Consider the following 17,736-nt stretch of genomic DNA (forward strand, 5'->3'; position numbering starts at 1 on the left):
AGTATGTGTCTCAGAGTAGTCTGTTGGGATTTATTCAGTTTGTAGTTTGTTGCACTTCTTGGGCATGTATGTTTATGTCTTTCATAAGAGTTGGGACATTTTCAGCCTTTAGTTCCTCAGATAATCTTTCTGCCTCTTTTCCCATTTCTTCTCCTTCTGGGATACCCATGATGTGTATGTTTGTGTGCTTCATGCTGTGTCACTCAAATCCCTAAAACCCTGTTCAATTTTTTTCTATCCCTTTCTCTGTTCTTTGTGATTTCAATTGTCCTGTCTTCTAGCTTGCTGCCTGTTTAAATCTGCTGTTTTATGTCTCAGTGTGTTTTTTTTTAAGATTTATTTTATTTCTCTCCCCTTCCCTGCCCCCACCCGGTTGTCTGTTCTCTGTGTCCATTTGTTGCGTGTTCTTTGTCTGCTTCTGTTGTTGTCAGTGGCACGGGAATCTGTGTCTCTTTTCGTTACGTCATCTTGCTGCGTCAACCCTCCGTGTGTGCGGCGCCATTCCTGGGCAGGCTGAAATTTCTTTCGCTCTGGGCGGCTCTCCTTATGGGCCGCACTCCTTGCACGTGGGGCTCCCCTGCACGGGGCACCCCTGCGTGGCAGGGCACTCCTTGCGCACATCAGCCCTGCGCATGGGCCAGCTCCACATGGGTCAAGGAGGCCCGGGGTTTGAACCGCAGACCTCCCATGTGCTAGACGGATGCCCTATCCACTGGGCCAAGTCCGCTTCCCTCCAGTGTATTTTTAATCTCTACTACTGTGTCCTTGAGCCCCATGATTTCTCTGTTTCTTTTTATACTTTCAAATTCTTCTTTATGCTCACAATTGCCTTTTTTGTGAGGTTCCAGGGCCACGGATTGAACCCGGGACTTCGTATATGGGAAGCTGACGCTCAAGCACTGAGCTACATTGGCTTCCCTGAGTTGGTTTTTCCATTAGTTTGTTGCTTTTTTTGTTTTTAGTACCTACTGAAGATCAAACCTAGGACCTCATCCTTGGGAAGCAGGCATTCAACCCACTTGACCTACATTTGCTCCCCCGTTGTCTTCTTAATATTCTCATGTCCCTGAATTGATTTAGGAGATTTGCTTTGATATCTTTGATTAGTTGTTCCAACTTCATAGTCTTCTCTAAAGTTTTAATTTGTCCCCTTGACTGGCCCATATCTTCCTGTTTCTTTGCATGGCTTGTAAGTTTTTCGTGATGTCTAGGCATCTGGGTATCTTGATAAGTTAGTACTAAGGGTCCATTTCTCCCTTTTGTCTAGCATTTTGTTGTTGATTTTGCTTTGTGTCAATGTTCTTTGATGCTTGGTCTAACTTATTCTGGTCCTTTAGAATAGCTTGTGTTGAACTGTTCACATTTCCTCAGCTCTTCTTTGTCTGATTCTTGCCCTGGGTATGCAGTACTATTTTTAAGATTGTGCTTTTTGTGTAGTTGTTTCACCTCCAGGAGAGAGCTTCCTTTCCTCTTTTTTTTGATTTGTTCTGTTTGTTTTAGTGCAGATTTTTCTCTGCAGGTTGTATGATTTGTTTAACTTCTCTCCCTCACTCATTGTTCTTACACTTTTCAGTTTTAGAATCTATCCTATCTTACAGCAGTTCCATTTAACTCCCCCCCCCCCCTTTTTTTTTTCTCTATGAGACATTTTTGCCTGTGTTTTCTTGTCCTTTAGAGTATCCCACCCTTAGGAGCCAGGTGGGATCAATTCACAAAGGTGGTTCACTTCAGAAAAGTCCGTTTTGCCTTTCAGTAGTCCAGCCAGCTGGTAGTCCAGCCAGTTGAAACTGCTTTGAGTAAGGTCATAACAGTTCTTGCCAGCATTTCTACCATGGTCTCTCCCCCCACCGCCCACTTGGGTTTTTGTGTGCAACACCACTCAACAGCTTATAATCCTCCCTGGGTCTGTGCGGATTAGGTCCCTGTGCCTGGATATGCATGGAGTTCTAATTCACTGGTATGAGTTACTCTGTAGTCTTTGTCTACAGGCTTCTGTGTGACTCCAAGCTGCAGGGACCAAGTGAGGAGGGAGAGATACAGGAACCGACCAGCTGTCTGGCACGGAATTTTGCTACCTCTTTTCCTGTTTCTGTGATTCAGCATTTGTGGAGTCCTTCTTCAGTCTCTAGTATCCTCCAGAGTTTAAGCAACTAGGATTTGTCCTTTATTTGCTAAATCTCAGGGTAGGCTTTTTCTAGGAATGGCTACATCACCATGTTGATTGTAGCCTAGATGAATTCCACTAGGAATCATTTTTATTTTCTAATAAAAAAGGGATATGTTGAACACTATATGTATCTCTTCTTGTCTTTTTCTTTATTTCATTTGAGTGATTACTGCAAACATTTGCCTGATTTGTCATCTTCTGTCCTTACATATTTAGCAAAAGCTAGCTAGCTAGCTGTCTTAGTTTTTCTTGCCTGTTTTCCAGTTGGTCCTTTCCTCAACTGTTTAGTTGCTACGTTTTTTCCGGAACTTTGCCTTCTCCTATGATTACAAACTTACAAATGCAAGCACCTTTTGCTTCACCTTATAAAATAATATGTTTGTTATAGAAAATTTGGAAAATACAGTAAAAGTGAAAGAAAAATATCATCATTCAAAAGTTATAGCACTCAAAAATAAAATATTAATGGTTTGGTATATTTCCTTCCAGTTAATATTTGCGAATTTTTTTGCATGATAGATAAATTAAATATACCTTTTTTAAAAAAATATTTATTTATTTATTTATGTCTCTCCTCCCGCCCCAGTTGTCTGTTCTCTCTATTTGCTGTGTGTTCTTTGTCCGCTTCTGTTGTTATCACAGGAATCTGTGTTTCTTTTTGTTGCATCATCTTGTTGTGTCAGCTCTCCGTGTGTGTGGTGCCATCCCTGGGCAGGCTGAATTTTCTTTTGCGCTGAGCGGCTCTCCTTATGGGGCACACTTCTTGTGCATGGGGCTCCCCTGCGTGGGGACACCCCTGCGTGGCACGGCACAACTTGCGTGCATCAGCACTGCACGTGGGCCAGCTCCACACAGGTCAAGGAGGCCTGGGGTTTGAACCGCAGACCTCTCGTGGTAGGTGGACGGCCTAACCACTGGGCCAAGTCCGCTTCCCAAATATACCTTTTTTGTATTGCACAAACTTTCTCCTTGGGATTGCTCTCTTTGGCTTTCTTAAATGTTTCAGAAGTAGTTTTATTCCTTCTTAATCCCTACCATTTTGCACTGATTGTTCTTTTTTCCCCCCCCATATTCTGCCATACACAGTTCTTTATCCTCTTCTTTCTTCCCTTCCTTAAGTTTCTTACCTTCTAATTCAACTTAACTCAGGTAGACATTTGTTTTCAGTAATGTACTTGCCATATTCAGCTTTAACTTTTCTTGGTATTTTTTTAGGACATTTTATTTTATTTTTATTTTATTGTGGTAAGATATATATATAACGTCAACTTGCTATTTTAATCATCTTTAAGTGCATATCAGTGGGATTAATCACTTTCACAACTGCCACCACATCCATTTCCAAAACTTTGTTATCACTCCAAACAAACTGTCCCAATTAAGCAAAAACTTCCCTTTCATCCCTTCCCCCAGCCCCTGGTAACCTCTAATCTACTTTCTCTACACAGGTCATTAATTTTTACATGAATCTTCTGGTGGAAAGAAATAAGAAGCAAGGCTATCCAGCACTTCATGCATTTAGTACTTTCTTCTATCCTAAATTAAGGTCTGGTGGTTATCAAGCAGTAAAAAGATGGACCAAAGGGGTAAATCTCTTTGAACAAGAGGTTATTCTGGTGCCTATTCATCGGAAGGTACATTGGAGCCTGGTGGTGAGTTGAGAGAGTTAATTGTTGGAATTTGGATACAAACTGTTTTTCTAAATAATGAAGGCTACTCTTTTTGTGACAGGCCAGCAGTATATATTAAAGACATAATCTGCAAAGTCCCTTCCTGAGCAATTTAGAAACCTGGAAAATATAATCCCTGTACTTAAGAAGCTTTCATTCTTAGCAGGAAGGAGGTTTAGTACAAATGTAGGTTATTTGTTTAGTTTTGTTTACAAGATGGCACAGGTTTACTGTAGAAAAGTATGAAGGAGAAAGAAAAAAAATCCCATCACCCTGAGAGAAGCACTAATGTTTTGGTGAATAAGTTTCCAGGCCTTTCTGTACAGGTAGAGATAATATAATTTTATACAAATAAAATTCATATCATCTTTGATATTTTATAACTTGCTTTTTAAATTAAAAATGTATCTCAGAAACCTTTATGTTGGCACATATTCTGATTTTTTTTTAAAGTGCTTTTCATTTTAGAAATGACCTTTTAATTCCTATTACAATTAAAATGTTTCTGAATGTTGTATTTTTCCATTATAGGTGATAGACCTAAGAAAAAAGTGTCTTAAATATCTGGATTCTATGGGACAAAAGGGCCACAGAATCTGTGAGGTTCTCCTGTAAGTAAATGCTGAAAAACTTAATTGTTGCTTCATTATGTCTTTGTTAGGTGATGTTTTCTTCTGTCTAATCCTGGGAAAGTATGCTGCATGGTAGTCGGTTGTATAGTTAAGACTATCTTCCCAGTCATGTGGGATTTAACTTTAATCTTACTGTCTATAACTAACCTAATATCTAACCTCAACGAGAAGTCTCCTTTAGTAGCTTCACTGAAAACAAGTCTGTATTGTGTTAGAATATAAAATGTACCTTGAAAGAATTCTATGATTTGAATTAGATTTCTTTGGGATTAGAGCATCATTCTGAAAGTTCTAAAGAACTTTTTTCGGGGGAATATTATTCCTCTAAATTCTTAAGCTCACTTATGTTTCTGTGCTTTCCACAGTAGTTGGATTTATCTCATAGAACTCAGGGATAATTTTTGAATTAGAGTGTATAGTTTCTAGGCATTTATTTCAAATAGTAATTGCTAGAAATATGTAAGCACAGCCACTTACTACCTGTGTAAAGTGGTAACATGAATTTGATAGTAAGGAAGCAATCAATAATATGAGTCAATTTTGAACCTCTTCTGCTCACAGGAAGCAAATGCAGGTTCCTGCTTTTAACTTTAGTAGGTATAAATGAACTTGTTGAATGAATCTTGTAAAGAAAATCTGTTCTTTCTAGAAATTAGTTTAGTTCTCTTCCCCTTCCCCCAATATTACTTATGGATATTTATCTTGAATAAAAAGTACAAGAAAAAATTTTTTAAATCATGGTGTTTCAAATTGTTGACACAGTTTCTGGTCTTTTCTGTGTAAGAAAGATGTATATAAAATGTGTACACATGCATCATCACATACATAGAAATATTCTTATTGGAACCATACAGTATGATTTTGTATGCTGCTTTTAACATGGTTTTTGAATAAAATCATACCTTTATAACAATCATAATCATTTCTTTTACTTTTTTTTTTTTTTAAGTGTGAGTATCTGAGGTCCACTCCCTTTCCTGATACCTGTAAGTCCAATGTTTCTTCCCAGGGAAATAAATTAAATTAAATTGAATTTCTCCTTAACAAGAATAATTAAATAATAAGGAATACAATTTTGTAGAGTAGGTTTGAGTTTTGGAGAACTACCAACTCTTGAAATATCTAAGATTTTTTCCCCCCAGAACCATTTTTTACCCCCTCAAGGGCATTATTACTCCTGTTGAGAGTGCATGCCCTGGTCTAACACTGGCCAAACTTTTGAGTAGGTTCAGAGGAGAGCTAAGGTGCCCGGGTTTTTAAATTTGATAACCTTCTAGAGATTTGGATAAAATGTATCATTCTTAGTATGTGAGTATATATATATCTCCTAAGAATAATAAAATTTTCCTACATAACCACAATGGCATTAACACCTTTAAAAAATTTAGTTTTCAATAATAAAATGTAATAATACAATCCATATTCCAGTTTTCTTAGTTGTTCCCCAGATATCCTTTATAGCTTTTTTTAACCTCTCCCTCCAGGATGGCTCCTTCTGTTTGATCGTTGTTTGCACTCATTGTCTGCTTGTTATTTTTGCTCATTGTTTTTGTTTTTTGCTTGTTATCTGTTTTTTCTTGTTTCTTTCTTTTCTTTAGAAGGCACAGGGAACCAAACCCTGGACCACCCATGTGGGAGTCGGGTGCTCAACTGCTTGAGCCATATCTGCTACCTTTTATAGCTTTTTTATTTTTAAAAATTTTTTAAAAGATACTTAAATTACATAAATGTTACATAAAAAGTGCAGAGGATTCTCATATACCCCACTCCCTACCCCTCTCACATGTTCCCACATTAACAACATCCTTCATTAGTGTGATACATTTGTTATAATTGATGAACACATTTTGGAACATTGCCTCTACGTGTGGATTATAATTTAAACCCTCTTCCACACATTTTTGTAAGTTATGACAAGATATGTAATGGCCTGTATCCGTCACTGCAGCATCATTCAGGATAATTCCAATGTCCTGAAAACGCCACCGTATTACACCTATTTTTTTTAACCTTCTATAGCTTTTTAAATTCTAATTCAGCAGCCAGTCATGGTTCACACATTTCACTTAATGTCTCTTTAGTCTCCTTTCATTTAGGCCTATCTGCCTTTTTTCATTTTTCATGGCAGTGACTTTTTTTTTTTAAAGACCAGGTCAATTGTCTTGTTTCATATCTATTTTTAAGTGAGAAGCAACCAGTTGCAAAATGAAGTATAAAGAATGAGCTAATTTTAAAGATAAAATGTATATCTTTTATTGTGTGTATGGGGGTTGGGGTGGAAAACTAGAAGAGGTTATAGCAAACTGTTACTAGTAATTACTTATGGAGTGGTTATTACAGGGGTCTTTTGCTTTTTACATAATCTGATGCTTTGAAACAAGCTTGTATACTTTTTGTAAGCAGAAAAAAAACCAAAATTAAATTTAAATAAAAAGTCACATTTTAAAACTTATGAAGATGGGGGAAGAGGACTTGGCCTAATGGATAGGGCATCTGCCTACCACATGGGAGGTCCGTGGTTCAAACCCCAGGCCTCCTTGACCCGTGTGGAGCTGGCCCATGCGCAGCTGATGCGCGCAGGGAGTGCTGTGCCATGCAGGGGTGTCCCCTGCGTGGGGGAGCCCCACGCACAAGGAGTGCGCCCGTAAGGAGAGCCGCCCAGTGCGAAAGAAAGTGCAGCCTTCCCAAGAATGGCACTTCATACACGGAGAGCTGACACACAAGATGACGCAACAAAAAGAAACACAGATTCCCAGTGCCACTGATAAGGATAGAAGCAGTCACAGAAGAACACACAGCGAATGGACACAGAGAACAGATGGCGGGGAGGGCGGGGGGAGAAAGGGAGAGAAATAAATTAAAAAATAAAATAAAATCTAAAAAAAAAACTAATGAAGATGGATTTGAGAAGGACATATCTGTTAAGTATCAAAAGTCCTTTGTAATCATTGATAAGTCTTCATGGGGATTCATTGATATATTCCTCCTTTATTCTTTTTTTCAGTCAGTATTTACAAGATGAAAGTAAGACCAAAAGAAATATAGATCTGAATCTTTTAGAGTGGACTCATTACAGCATGAAGCCACATGTAAGTTAAGATAGATCAACTATATTTGAGATGGTTTGTTGGATTTACTGACCTTGTCATATTATTCAGACTTGGCTTTCTTCCTCTCCTCATTCACTCCCTTTGGCATACATTCTCCTAAAGTATACATCTGAAAAACAACCTGTTTCTAAGTCTTTAACAATTAATTTAACCAAGATGCTGCTTCTTAGCCTTTATTTTCTTTCGCCAAATGTAATGTTAACTACTAGCACCTATCTCATAGAATTGAAAAAAAATCCCCAATAGACCCAAGTCAATTACTTTCCTTGATTAGGTCTAATAAAAGTTCAAAGCTCTTGTCTAAAATTTATTTGAATATTTTATCCACTTCTTAAGAGTCCCACACCTATGGGTCATGTGAATGTGCTTTGTATTTTGCCAGATTTGACTCTCATTCAGGATTGAAAATGCATCCATCTTTAAATCCTTTAAAGTCAGCTATGTGAATTATGTTTTAAAAGCCCTCATCTGTATATAATGGTACAATTACATCCAAAAAACATTTGATTTCTAAGTTGAATAATTAAATGGTTAAACTTTGAAATTTCCTGAGGAGAGCACATATATATAAGAGTCTGTTAGGATGACTACAATATTCTGGCATGGGAAATGTAATGATAAAGAAAACAAAGGTTCTTTTTATTTTGGAGAATCTAGACTCCAACTCTGTGAGAGATGTTGGGGCTTTACTATGTTTCTAATGGAGAAAACTTGCGAGGTACCTATCTGTATTAATTTCCTAGCCGTTAAAACAAATACCGTACAATGGCTTGGCTTAACAACAGGGATTTATTGGCTCACGACTTCAGAGGTTAGAAAGTTTGCTTCCTCCTGGAATCATTATTTTCTGGCTGGCCAGCAGTGTTAAGGCTCCTTGGCTTTTCTGTCATGGCAATGCACATGGTAGTGTCTTCTAGGTCTTTTCTAGGTTCTGTTGACTTCCAGTTTCTAGCCTTCCCTATGAATTCCCTGTATTCCATTTCTTTTGCTTATGAGGACTTCAGCTGAATTGAATTAAAGCTCACTCTGATTCAGTTTGGGTACACTATAACTAATACCTTCTTCACAGGTGCTACTTAGAAATGGTTCACACCCACAGGACCAGGAGTTGGGACCTGAACCTGCCTTTTGTGGTTTACATGATTCAATCTGCAGCAATCTGTCTTCTGGACACTGAAAAGGCATTCTTCCCACGTGTAAAAGACATTAATTACATCACCACATCCCCAAATAATCTAGTCATTTCTGTAACAATGCTAAGTACAAATCATCAAAATCTGTTGTGGTGTAGTCGGTCCTGGGGTAAATTTCCTGTCTGTGGACTCATGAAGCCAAGAAAACAAGTTGCCTTTTTCCAAATACCATGGCAGGACAGGCATAGAGTAAACATTCCCATTCCAGAAGGGAGAAATTGGCAGGAAAACAGTGGTCCCAAATAAGTCTCAAACCCAGCAGGGCAAACCATATTAGATTTCAAGGTCTGAGAGCTGTCTGTGACTTGATTTTTATCCTCTGGGCCTGATGGAGTGGCAGCCCCACTCCTTCCAAGCACTTGTGCAGTGGTCATGCTCTCCCAGAAAACTGGTGTGTAGGCCCCACCCCCAAGTATTGGGATAGCAACTGGGCTCTACCTGAATGCAGATCCACAGGCCCCACTCACTGTCTCTGAGCACTGACGTGGCAGTACTCTCCCTCAACAAGAGGGCACAAGGCTTGTCCCCTCCACGTGCAAGAGCGGGGCCCTTAGCCTGAAGAGAGATTTTTGGTCCAGACCTTTGCTTCCATGGTTCTTCCCTTGAAGTCTTGCTTCTTCAGCTTATACCTTCTCTCTCCCTTTCAGTCTGGGATGACAGTGGTTCCGTTCGTAAAATTTTGCAAAAACCTCATCGGCATTGCATGCAGTTCAAGTGAACCTAAACTGTCAGACAATAGAACTTAGCATGGATTCTTCCTGGATAACTGCGTTTGCAATCCTGACTTCCACTGAAATCATAGACTGGATTCATGTTTGGCCATATCCTCTTTTGTACAGGGTTGTTCACCTCAACATAAGGGCCCTGTCGTCTGGGAGCCCATTCCCAAAAGCTCAGTAAGGTCCCTGATAGAGCTGTACTTCTGTCCCTAGTCTTAATAGCAAGAATTTATTGGCCACAGTTTTAGAAGCTAGAAGGCTTGCTTCCTCCCGGGGTTGATATCTTCTGGCTGGCCAGTAATCTTTGGGGTTCCTTGACTTTTCTGTCCCATGGCAATGCATGTGGTGGCATCATCGATCTCTTTTGGGTTCCACTCTTTTGGCTTCTGGCCACTCCCTGTGGCTTCTCTGTGTTCAATTAACTTTTCTTACAAGGACTTCAGCCATCGTGAATTAAAACTCACCCTCATTCAGTCTGGGCTCAACGTAATGTCTTCAAAGGTCCCATTTACAAATGGGTTCACACCCACAAGACCAAGAATTGGGACCTGAACATGCCTTTTGTGGGGGACATGATTCACTCCCCAGCACTAGCATATGTATGAGTGGTATGCATTTTCCAATACTTTTTTCTTTTTTAAAATAATCACCTGTTGTCTTTTTTTAATAAAAATTGAGATGTTTTCATCTAGTAAGTTTTCTAGCTATGCAATCAATGTCTTCCATACTCTTATTATTTTGTGCTTGTTCTGACTCACAGACAAAATAAGTAAAGAGCTGACCAAAATTAATGCAACTCAGGGTGGGTTAGGGAACATGCAAGTTTTCCTCATGTGGCTCTGCGTTCCATCACCTTTGTCTTATGATGCTCTTAGTTCTGTTGGCAAGTTCTGTTTTAGCCTCAGGACATACCTGAGCAATCAAAGCAAGATATTTATTGGTCAAAGCTTTTGAAGAGGTTTCTTTCTCTCTCCTGCTTCAATCTGTGGGAACTCAAAACCATAGTCTTATTTTCTTGTCAAGCATAGAGAGTAAACTCTGCAATATTGAAGTAGATTGTGTTTTAAGTATAATTCTGGCTAGTATTCCTGTTCCTGATAAATAAATGTTCAGTTTGGTTTCTTCGTATTAGAGCCTAGAGATGTGACTGTCACTTTGCTTTTCTGTTTTCTTCTGAAAAATATTTTCTTTGGGGTCACATACTCCATGTAATGGTTAGGGCTTTTATACTACATGGGTACAACTAATTTTGAAGTGTTATGTGTCTCCGTGTTTGTGTAATACCAGAGTTAACATTTACTTTCATAGAACTGTTAGTTCACAATAATATTTAGAACAAGCCAAGGGAGTTTATATTTGATGACCTTTTACTCCTTCCTTTTTTTTTTTTTAGGAGATTCCTCAGCAGTTGAATGGGAGTGATTGTGGAATGTTTACTTGTAAATATGCAGATTATATATCTAGGGACAAGCCTATCACATTTACTCAGGTGAGTGAAGACCTCTCCTTATCTACTGATTTGTTATTAAACAAGATAAATTAAAGCACTTTTCTTAGTGTGCTTGGCACACACTAAGATCGTAAATGTTAGCTATGGTACTCTTATTAGTTTTGTAAACCTTAGCCATAGCCCCACTCTTGCCACAATCAGGGTTTGTCACTGCATCTGCTATTAGATCTATGATTGTCTTTGGCAAACAGTGGAATAGTTTATATCTCTGAACTCCAGTATTACAGCTTGCTGTGTATTACTGATATTTTTAGCTAAAGAAGGAGGCATGTCTGAATATGTAACAGCAAAGAAAAATTGCCTAGTGATGATATGTAGCTGCAGGTCTAAGATGTATCAGTGAATGCTGCTTTTCCTTTCTGTTTTGATTCTTTTTGGTTTCCATGGCTCTGCATTTGAGGGGAAACTTGAATATGTTGGGAACTCTTGAGCATTTTATATTTATAAAGGATATTATTAACTTTTTAAGTCAAGGACGATTCCCTTTAAAAAATAACTTTTCTTCAGCAGACTTCTTATTTTGATAGGTGTTGCCTAACAAAGAAGATATTTTTTTTGAGTCATAGGACTAGTAACTCCATTCCAAGCTCTTGAGCCCCATGAAGTGAGTCGGGCTCCCATGCTGAATGAATACAATTCTAGTCTAAAATAAAGGCATTTGTTATTATTGGTTAGTGCCAGCAGTTTTACCAAGAGTAATTATGCAGTTTTTAAATTCATGTTCTGAACTATTTAAAACAATTTCAGAGTTCATGCATTAGGACATTTTAGGTCCCCCAGATAGGAAGTTGGTAGTTTGTAGTAAAGTGGTACATCCAGTTATTTTTAATGCTAGACCAGGAGTACCTCGAGGATGTGAAACTGATGCATCAAAAAGAAGACTAATTGAATTGCAGGTAATTTTGAAGTTACCTTCTGTGCTGCTACTTTGAAAATTGGCACCTGTAGTGATTATCAGTTAAAGCAGAATAATGTATTAGACAAAACATCTTATATTCTTTGATGCTGTGATTATTCTCTGAACCAAATGAAAGGAGATTTCAAGAGGAGAAGCTATTTGAACAGAATTGGCAATGTACAACATTTGGTAGAACAGAAAGAAGCTTGTGGATTTAATTATATATTTTTCTTTAAATGAAGTTCATGTTTTTCTTACATGAAAGTAGAATATGATCATTTTAGAGTTTTTTTAAACACTTAAAGGGGAGAAGTTACCTGTTGCCCCATTACCTGGGTATTTCCATTTTTGGTACATGTTTTTATTATGAAGTTGTCATTTGTACTACATGTGATAAATTACCTTCTGCTTTTATTTTCCTTAATGTATAAAAATGCCTATGATACATAAATTGTAATTGCAAACATTATCCACCTCCTTTTTTGTGGCTTTGTAAGTATGTACCATATGTAATAAAAAGTCAAGGCTCCATAAATAATACAAATATCCTACTTTATTTACATGCTTACACCTAAAGGTTGTTACACTGTGCACATTAGTGTGTAAAGCGTGTGTTATTTTTGGGATTCTTTGCAGCACCAGATGCCTCTCTTCCGGAAGAAGATGGTGTGGGAAATCCTTCATCAGCAGTTGCTGTGAGATTGCCCTGCCTGCTCCCTCTAGCTGCTGGTGGTTCTTTCACAGACAGTTCCATATACCTCATGCATTGTGGGTTAAAAAGTCCCTGCATCATTCTCTTACAGGTACTGAGCTGTCAAAAATGCATGAAGGCCTCTGACTGTACCCCAGTCCTGACTTGGTGTGCAGAGGGCTGCTTGCAACCCTATTGTAAGGGCTGTGCCTGCTCAGAGCCCTGGACTATTCAACCCACATAAGAACAAATGCTAATTATACTTGTTTTTTGTTTTGTTTTGTTTTTTAAATTTCCCTATGAATGTGGGAAATTCAAGATTTATTCTATGAATTGTTTTCTTTGTGCGTTCATGTGTATTCATTTGCTTACTCATTTGCAGACATAAATGGGCAGTGGCCATATCCCCCTGATCTTTTACAGAAACTCTAAATTACTTGTTTGAACTATTTATTTCTGAAAGGAATGTTAATCAAGCTGCCTCTCCCTGCTGAAGATCTGGAAGGTGATCAGTGATGGGAGGAAGGAAGTATTCATTAACTTCTCTAAGGCTGGAGCAGCAACTGCCAACGTGAAGCTGGAGGTCTTTTTTTTCTTTTTTTCTTTTTTTTTTTTTTTTGAGGCATGAAAATGCTGGGAGAAATGCTCTGGGATAGGGCTGTGAGTGCCTTTCAGAGGAAGCCTGACACTGCAGCCTTGGCATGGTATTGTGGAAAAGTGGAACTGTGGCCAAGAAATTCTGGCTATCCAGACGTCTTCAGAAGAGTGTCATGGTCATCCTAGAGAGACTTCCCTTTCTGGAAATGAGGTTACATGACTTACTCTTGAAACTGGATTTGAAGTAACTGTAAACCCCAAATCTTCATATTCATCCCGGTTCTGGTTGAATGTAAACCTCAGAATTGTAAGGGCTGGCCTGAGCTGTTTGCTTGAAAAGATACTATTCAAGTTAAAGCTATTTTTCCTCAAAGTTTTTTTTCTATATAATGTCAAAATTAGGTTTTGTACTCATTAGGATTAACATTCCCCCACTCCACCCCTCATGGAAATTTGTGGACAAAGATTTAATATTTGGCTCTGAGGTTACCAGTTATACAATAATCTATTTTGCATATGGAAGTTTGTATTTAATTTTTTGTTCATTAAAATCCTTACAGATGTTGTTATGCATTTTTAATTTCAGAGAGTTTAGAGTTGTTCAGAACATATTTTGCAAGATCTAGTGCCTAGTGTTGCTTTTCTGATATAATAAACGGATGTCTGGCAGAAACTAAAAATTATATGCTGAAATGATTTCTAAGTCCTTTCTTAAACTTCCCAAACATGTTCTGGTACATAAAAGCAAAAGGTAAAACTAGAAAAATTTGGTATACGTTAATTGTAAATCGATGTGACTCCTGTTTAGAAGACATAGGCTGTGCGTTGTAGAGACCAGCGAGTCCCAGAGACTTGACCAAGTCTTGATAGAGGACCTAGGGCACTTGATGTGACTCGAAACTGCTGTGCCTGCTTGGAGGCCAATCCAGAGGCCTTGTGATTAGGTGAGAATTAAAGAATAACCTGGTTGTGCTGAATCTCTCAAGCTTAGTTTGCACACAGGACCCTTCCTACAGCCCCTGTACCTTTCCCTGGTTTCCGTGGGACTCCTGGAAATAGCCAAAGATTTACTGGATCAGCATTGTACTAAAAACCTGGTTCCCTACTTGGCACCAGTATAATTCATCTGGGAATTTAGTACCTTGATTAAGGTTTGTGCCATATTGGGCAAATCATGTTAGGAATGGCAGTTTGTGTCCTGCCTAAGTGAATAATGCTGGGGGTTATTAGGGCTTCTTAGGATCAGCTTGGACTAAGCTTTCAATTAATGTGTACTCTTGACAGTAGCTCTTAATAATTTCCCAGGACCATGATGAAATTGATCAGAGCATAGAGTTAAGAGTATACCCTGAGTTCCTGAATTTAATATGGGATACTTAGGTCATGCTTCTCTACACACTGTAATGTCTCCTTTGGTGCAAAGAAACTTGCTGGTAATAGAATTTTTCTGTTTAAATACTTAATGAGAAAAGTAGTCAGGAGATAAGAATAGCTATTTTATCAGTAGCAATTATCAACATTAAAACCAATGTTTTTTAAAAATATTATAGTAGTTTGGAGGTCTGAAAAAAGGTGCAGTGAAGTTCTTGTGACTCTGCTAAAGAGTCACAAATGTAAAAAGAAAAAACAACAAAAAACTCTACACCTAAATGTTGTGTGAGCATCTTTCTCATCTTTGATCCTGTGCCAGATATTTGGGGGAACCCCATATTCAGCTTCAGTTATTAAGGCTATTAGAAGTTCTGATCTTACCCCACCTTCAGAATCCCAAGCACAACTTGAAAAACCCTGTGAAGAATGGAGGATGTTTGCCTTCCCTATGAGGAGTCTCTTGACTGTGACCAAGGTGGGGCTGAAGGAAGAATATCCTTGGAAATATATTGAAACTTCAAAATATAAATAAATAATACATACAGAGAAAATCGAGTTTGTAATAACCTTAGTAGTATGATTAAGCTCATTGTTTAAATTGGCTTTTGTGAATTAATTGGGAAACTAATTGCTTTATAACAGTTTCTTTGGAAACTAAAACAAAACAAAACAAAATTCCCAGCACTCAATATTCACACAAACTTTGGTACTTAACTCATTTGTAATTTGGGAATCTAGGTGGCTGTATTGCTTTATTTTTTAAAATTTACCTAATATATATGAGGAAAGGATTTGGAATAGGCATTGATTTTATCTATTTGCCAATAAATTCATCTCTTTAATTCAGTGGCCGTCAAATTCTTTTCAGTTGCAACTCACAATAATAAATGCATTTTTCCTGTAGCCAGTATACGCACACACACACACAGCTGAATATGGACTCAGAAGTTACATGTAGCATTATTTATTCTTACTTCACTCGGATAGTTTATTTCAGTTTTATAAAAAATACTGGTTGTGACCACAAAGTTGATTTCCAACCCACTAGTAGATAGAAATCCAGTTTGAAAACACTGCTATAACTGACCTGACGGTGAGATGCAAATTATATTTAAAACTATAGGGTGGGGGCGGTGGGGTTGAATGGGACCTCATATTTTTTTAATGTAATATATTTTTTTAAAAAATGAATTAAAAAATAAAATAAAAACAAACTATAAAGTCTGAAACCTCAAAATTACAATAAACGTGAGGCTGATGCAAATCTTCTGGGAAAACAGGCCAGAAACTACCATACCATCAATGGAAATATATAAACAATACTTGTTCTTATTTCTACTTTGATATTTCTCAAAATATGTTAACCAGAGAAGTCTTATTCTACATAGGACTTAAAAGGGATGTGTGACAAGTGAGTATATGCACCATGTCATTTCCTTCTTAGAATAGCAAATATTCTAAGAAGTTTTCCACTAATGAAATCTGTCGACTCAGCATTTCTTGAAAATTTGGACATTGAACCCTTTTCTATGTGATTCCTGTTAACATTCTGTGGAATTTACTAAGTGGAATATACTTTGAAAAGTGTGAGGAGAAACGATACATACTGGGAAGCCTTGCTTATTCTCCCCTCCCCTTCCTTAAGGGCATATTGTGGTCACAAAGTCTGTGGTCCCACAAATACCACCCTTTTCTTTTTTCCTTTTTTTTTTTTTAAAGATTTATTTATTTATTTAATTCCCCCCCTCCCCCCCCGTTGTCTGTTCTTGGTGTCTCTTTGCTGCATCTTGTTTCTTTGTCCGCTTCTGTTGTCGTCAGCGGCATGGGAAGTGTGGGTGGCGCCATTCCTGGGCAGGCTGCTCTTTCTTTTCACGCTGGGCGGCTTTTCCTCACAGGCGCACTCCTTGTGCGTGGGGCTCCCCCACGCGGGGGACACCCCTGCGTGGCAGGGCACTCCTTGCGCGCATCAGCACTGCGCATGGCCAGCTCCACACGGGTCAAGGAGGCCCGGGGCTTGAACCGCGGACCTCCCATATGGTAGACGGACGCCCTAACCACTGGGCCAAAGTCCGTTTCCCACCACCCTTTTCATGTATTTAAGTCTTCTGGATAAGTTCTTTCTGAGGGATTTAATTTGCTGCCATTGCAAATTAGTTTTTAAAAATCAAACCAGCTATTGCTGGTATATGGGAAAGTCATGAGCTTTTGCATGGAAGCATCCTTCCCAATCTGCTTGACTCCTTAATTTAGAAGCTACAGTTGAGAGAGCAAGAATTCTGTATTTGGAAAACTCACTGAACTCTAGTTTGTTTTGAAATTTTCTCTTGATTCTCTTAGGCTTATTTCTTCCCTTTAGATAGATATTTCTCATTTCTTATGTGATTAAACTGGGAAGAATATACAGAAAAATAAGTGGTGGTAGCAGCATTTCTGTCTTCTTTCTTGCCTTCTGTAGAAATTGTGCTATTTTATTATATATGATGTTGACTGTTGGATAGTGTATTTTTTAATCCCCTCCTCCCCCCTTTGTGGCTTTTTTCTGTGCTGCCTGCTCTCTGTGTCCATTTGCTGTGCATTCTTCTGTGTCTGTATTTATTTCCCCCTCCCCCCTTGCAGTTGCTTGCTGTCTGCTCTCTGTGTCCTTTCACTGTGTGCTCTTCTGTGTTTCTGCTTGTCTCCCTTTTTTTGTTGTTGTTGCGTCACCTTGCTGAGTCAGCTCTCTGTGGAGCCTGCGGGCTGGGCGGCTCTCTGCAGTGTGCAGGCAAGCCTGCCTTCACAAGGAGGCCCTGGGACATGAACCCAGGGCCTCCCATATAGTAGACGGGAGCCCAACTGATTGAGCCACAGCTGCTTCCCAGTGTATTTTTTGTTATGTTAAATGTTTCCTTATTCTTTAGAATTTTTATTATGAATATCAAAAATACCTTTTTCTTATTTCTCACAGCAGCCTTTTAAAGTAGGTATTATTCTGAAATGGGGAACCTAGCTCTCAGATTAAAGGACTTCTTTAAATCCACACTTAGACATTTTTCAAAAACAAGAATAGCAGTCAAATTTTACCAGATGTCCCCTCCCCCTCTTTTTTTTAAGAGTCATAGATCACACAAAATGTTACATTAAAAAAATACAAGCAGTTCCCAAATACTCCACTCCCCGCTGCATCCCCCCTCTCTTCCCA

At 38.5% G+C, this 17,736-nt stretch overlaps 1 protein-coding gene across 4 annotated transcripts in view; it reads left to right on the forward strand.

Annotated features, from left to right (window-relative positions):
* SENP2 (SUMO specific peptidase 2) overlaps positions 1 to 15,404 on the forward strand; it is a 45,535-nt gene extending 30,131 nt beyond the window's left edge. For all 4 annotated transcript variants that reach the window (XM_071214665.1, XM_004473725.4, XM_004473728.4 and 1 more), the window contains exons 13-17: positions 3,616 to 3,819; positions 4,369 to 4,448; positions 7,474 to 7,558; positions 10,885 to 10,980; positions 12,536 to 15,404. In XM_071214665.1, the coding sequence (XP_071070766.1) occupies positions 3,616 to 3,819; positions 4,369 to 4,448; positions 7,474 to 7,558; positions 10,885 to 10,980; positions 12,536 to 12,598 (528 nt within the window). In that variant the 3' untranslated portion in view covers positions 12,599 to 15,404. The remainder of the gene's footprint in view (positions 1 to 3,615; positions 3,820 to 4,368; positions 4,449 to 7,473; positions 7,559 to 10,884; positions 10,981 to 12,535) is intronic.
* The last annotated feature ends 2,332 nt before the right edge of the window (positions 15,405 to 17,736 follow it).

The sequence above is a fragment of the Dasypus novemcinctus genome, chromosome 4 (assembly GCF_030445035.2).
Source record: "Dasypus novemcinctus isolate mDasNov1 chromosome 4, mDasNov1.1.hap2, whole genome shotgun sequence".
In the NCBI taxonomy this organism is placed as follows: Eukaryota; Metazoa; Chordata; class Mammalia; order Cingulata; family Dasypodidae; genus Dasypus; species Dasypus novemcinctus.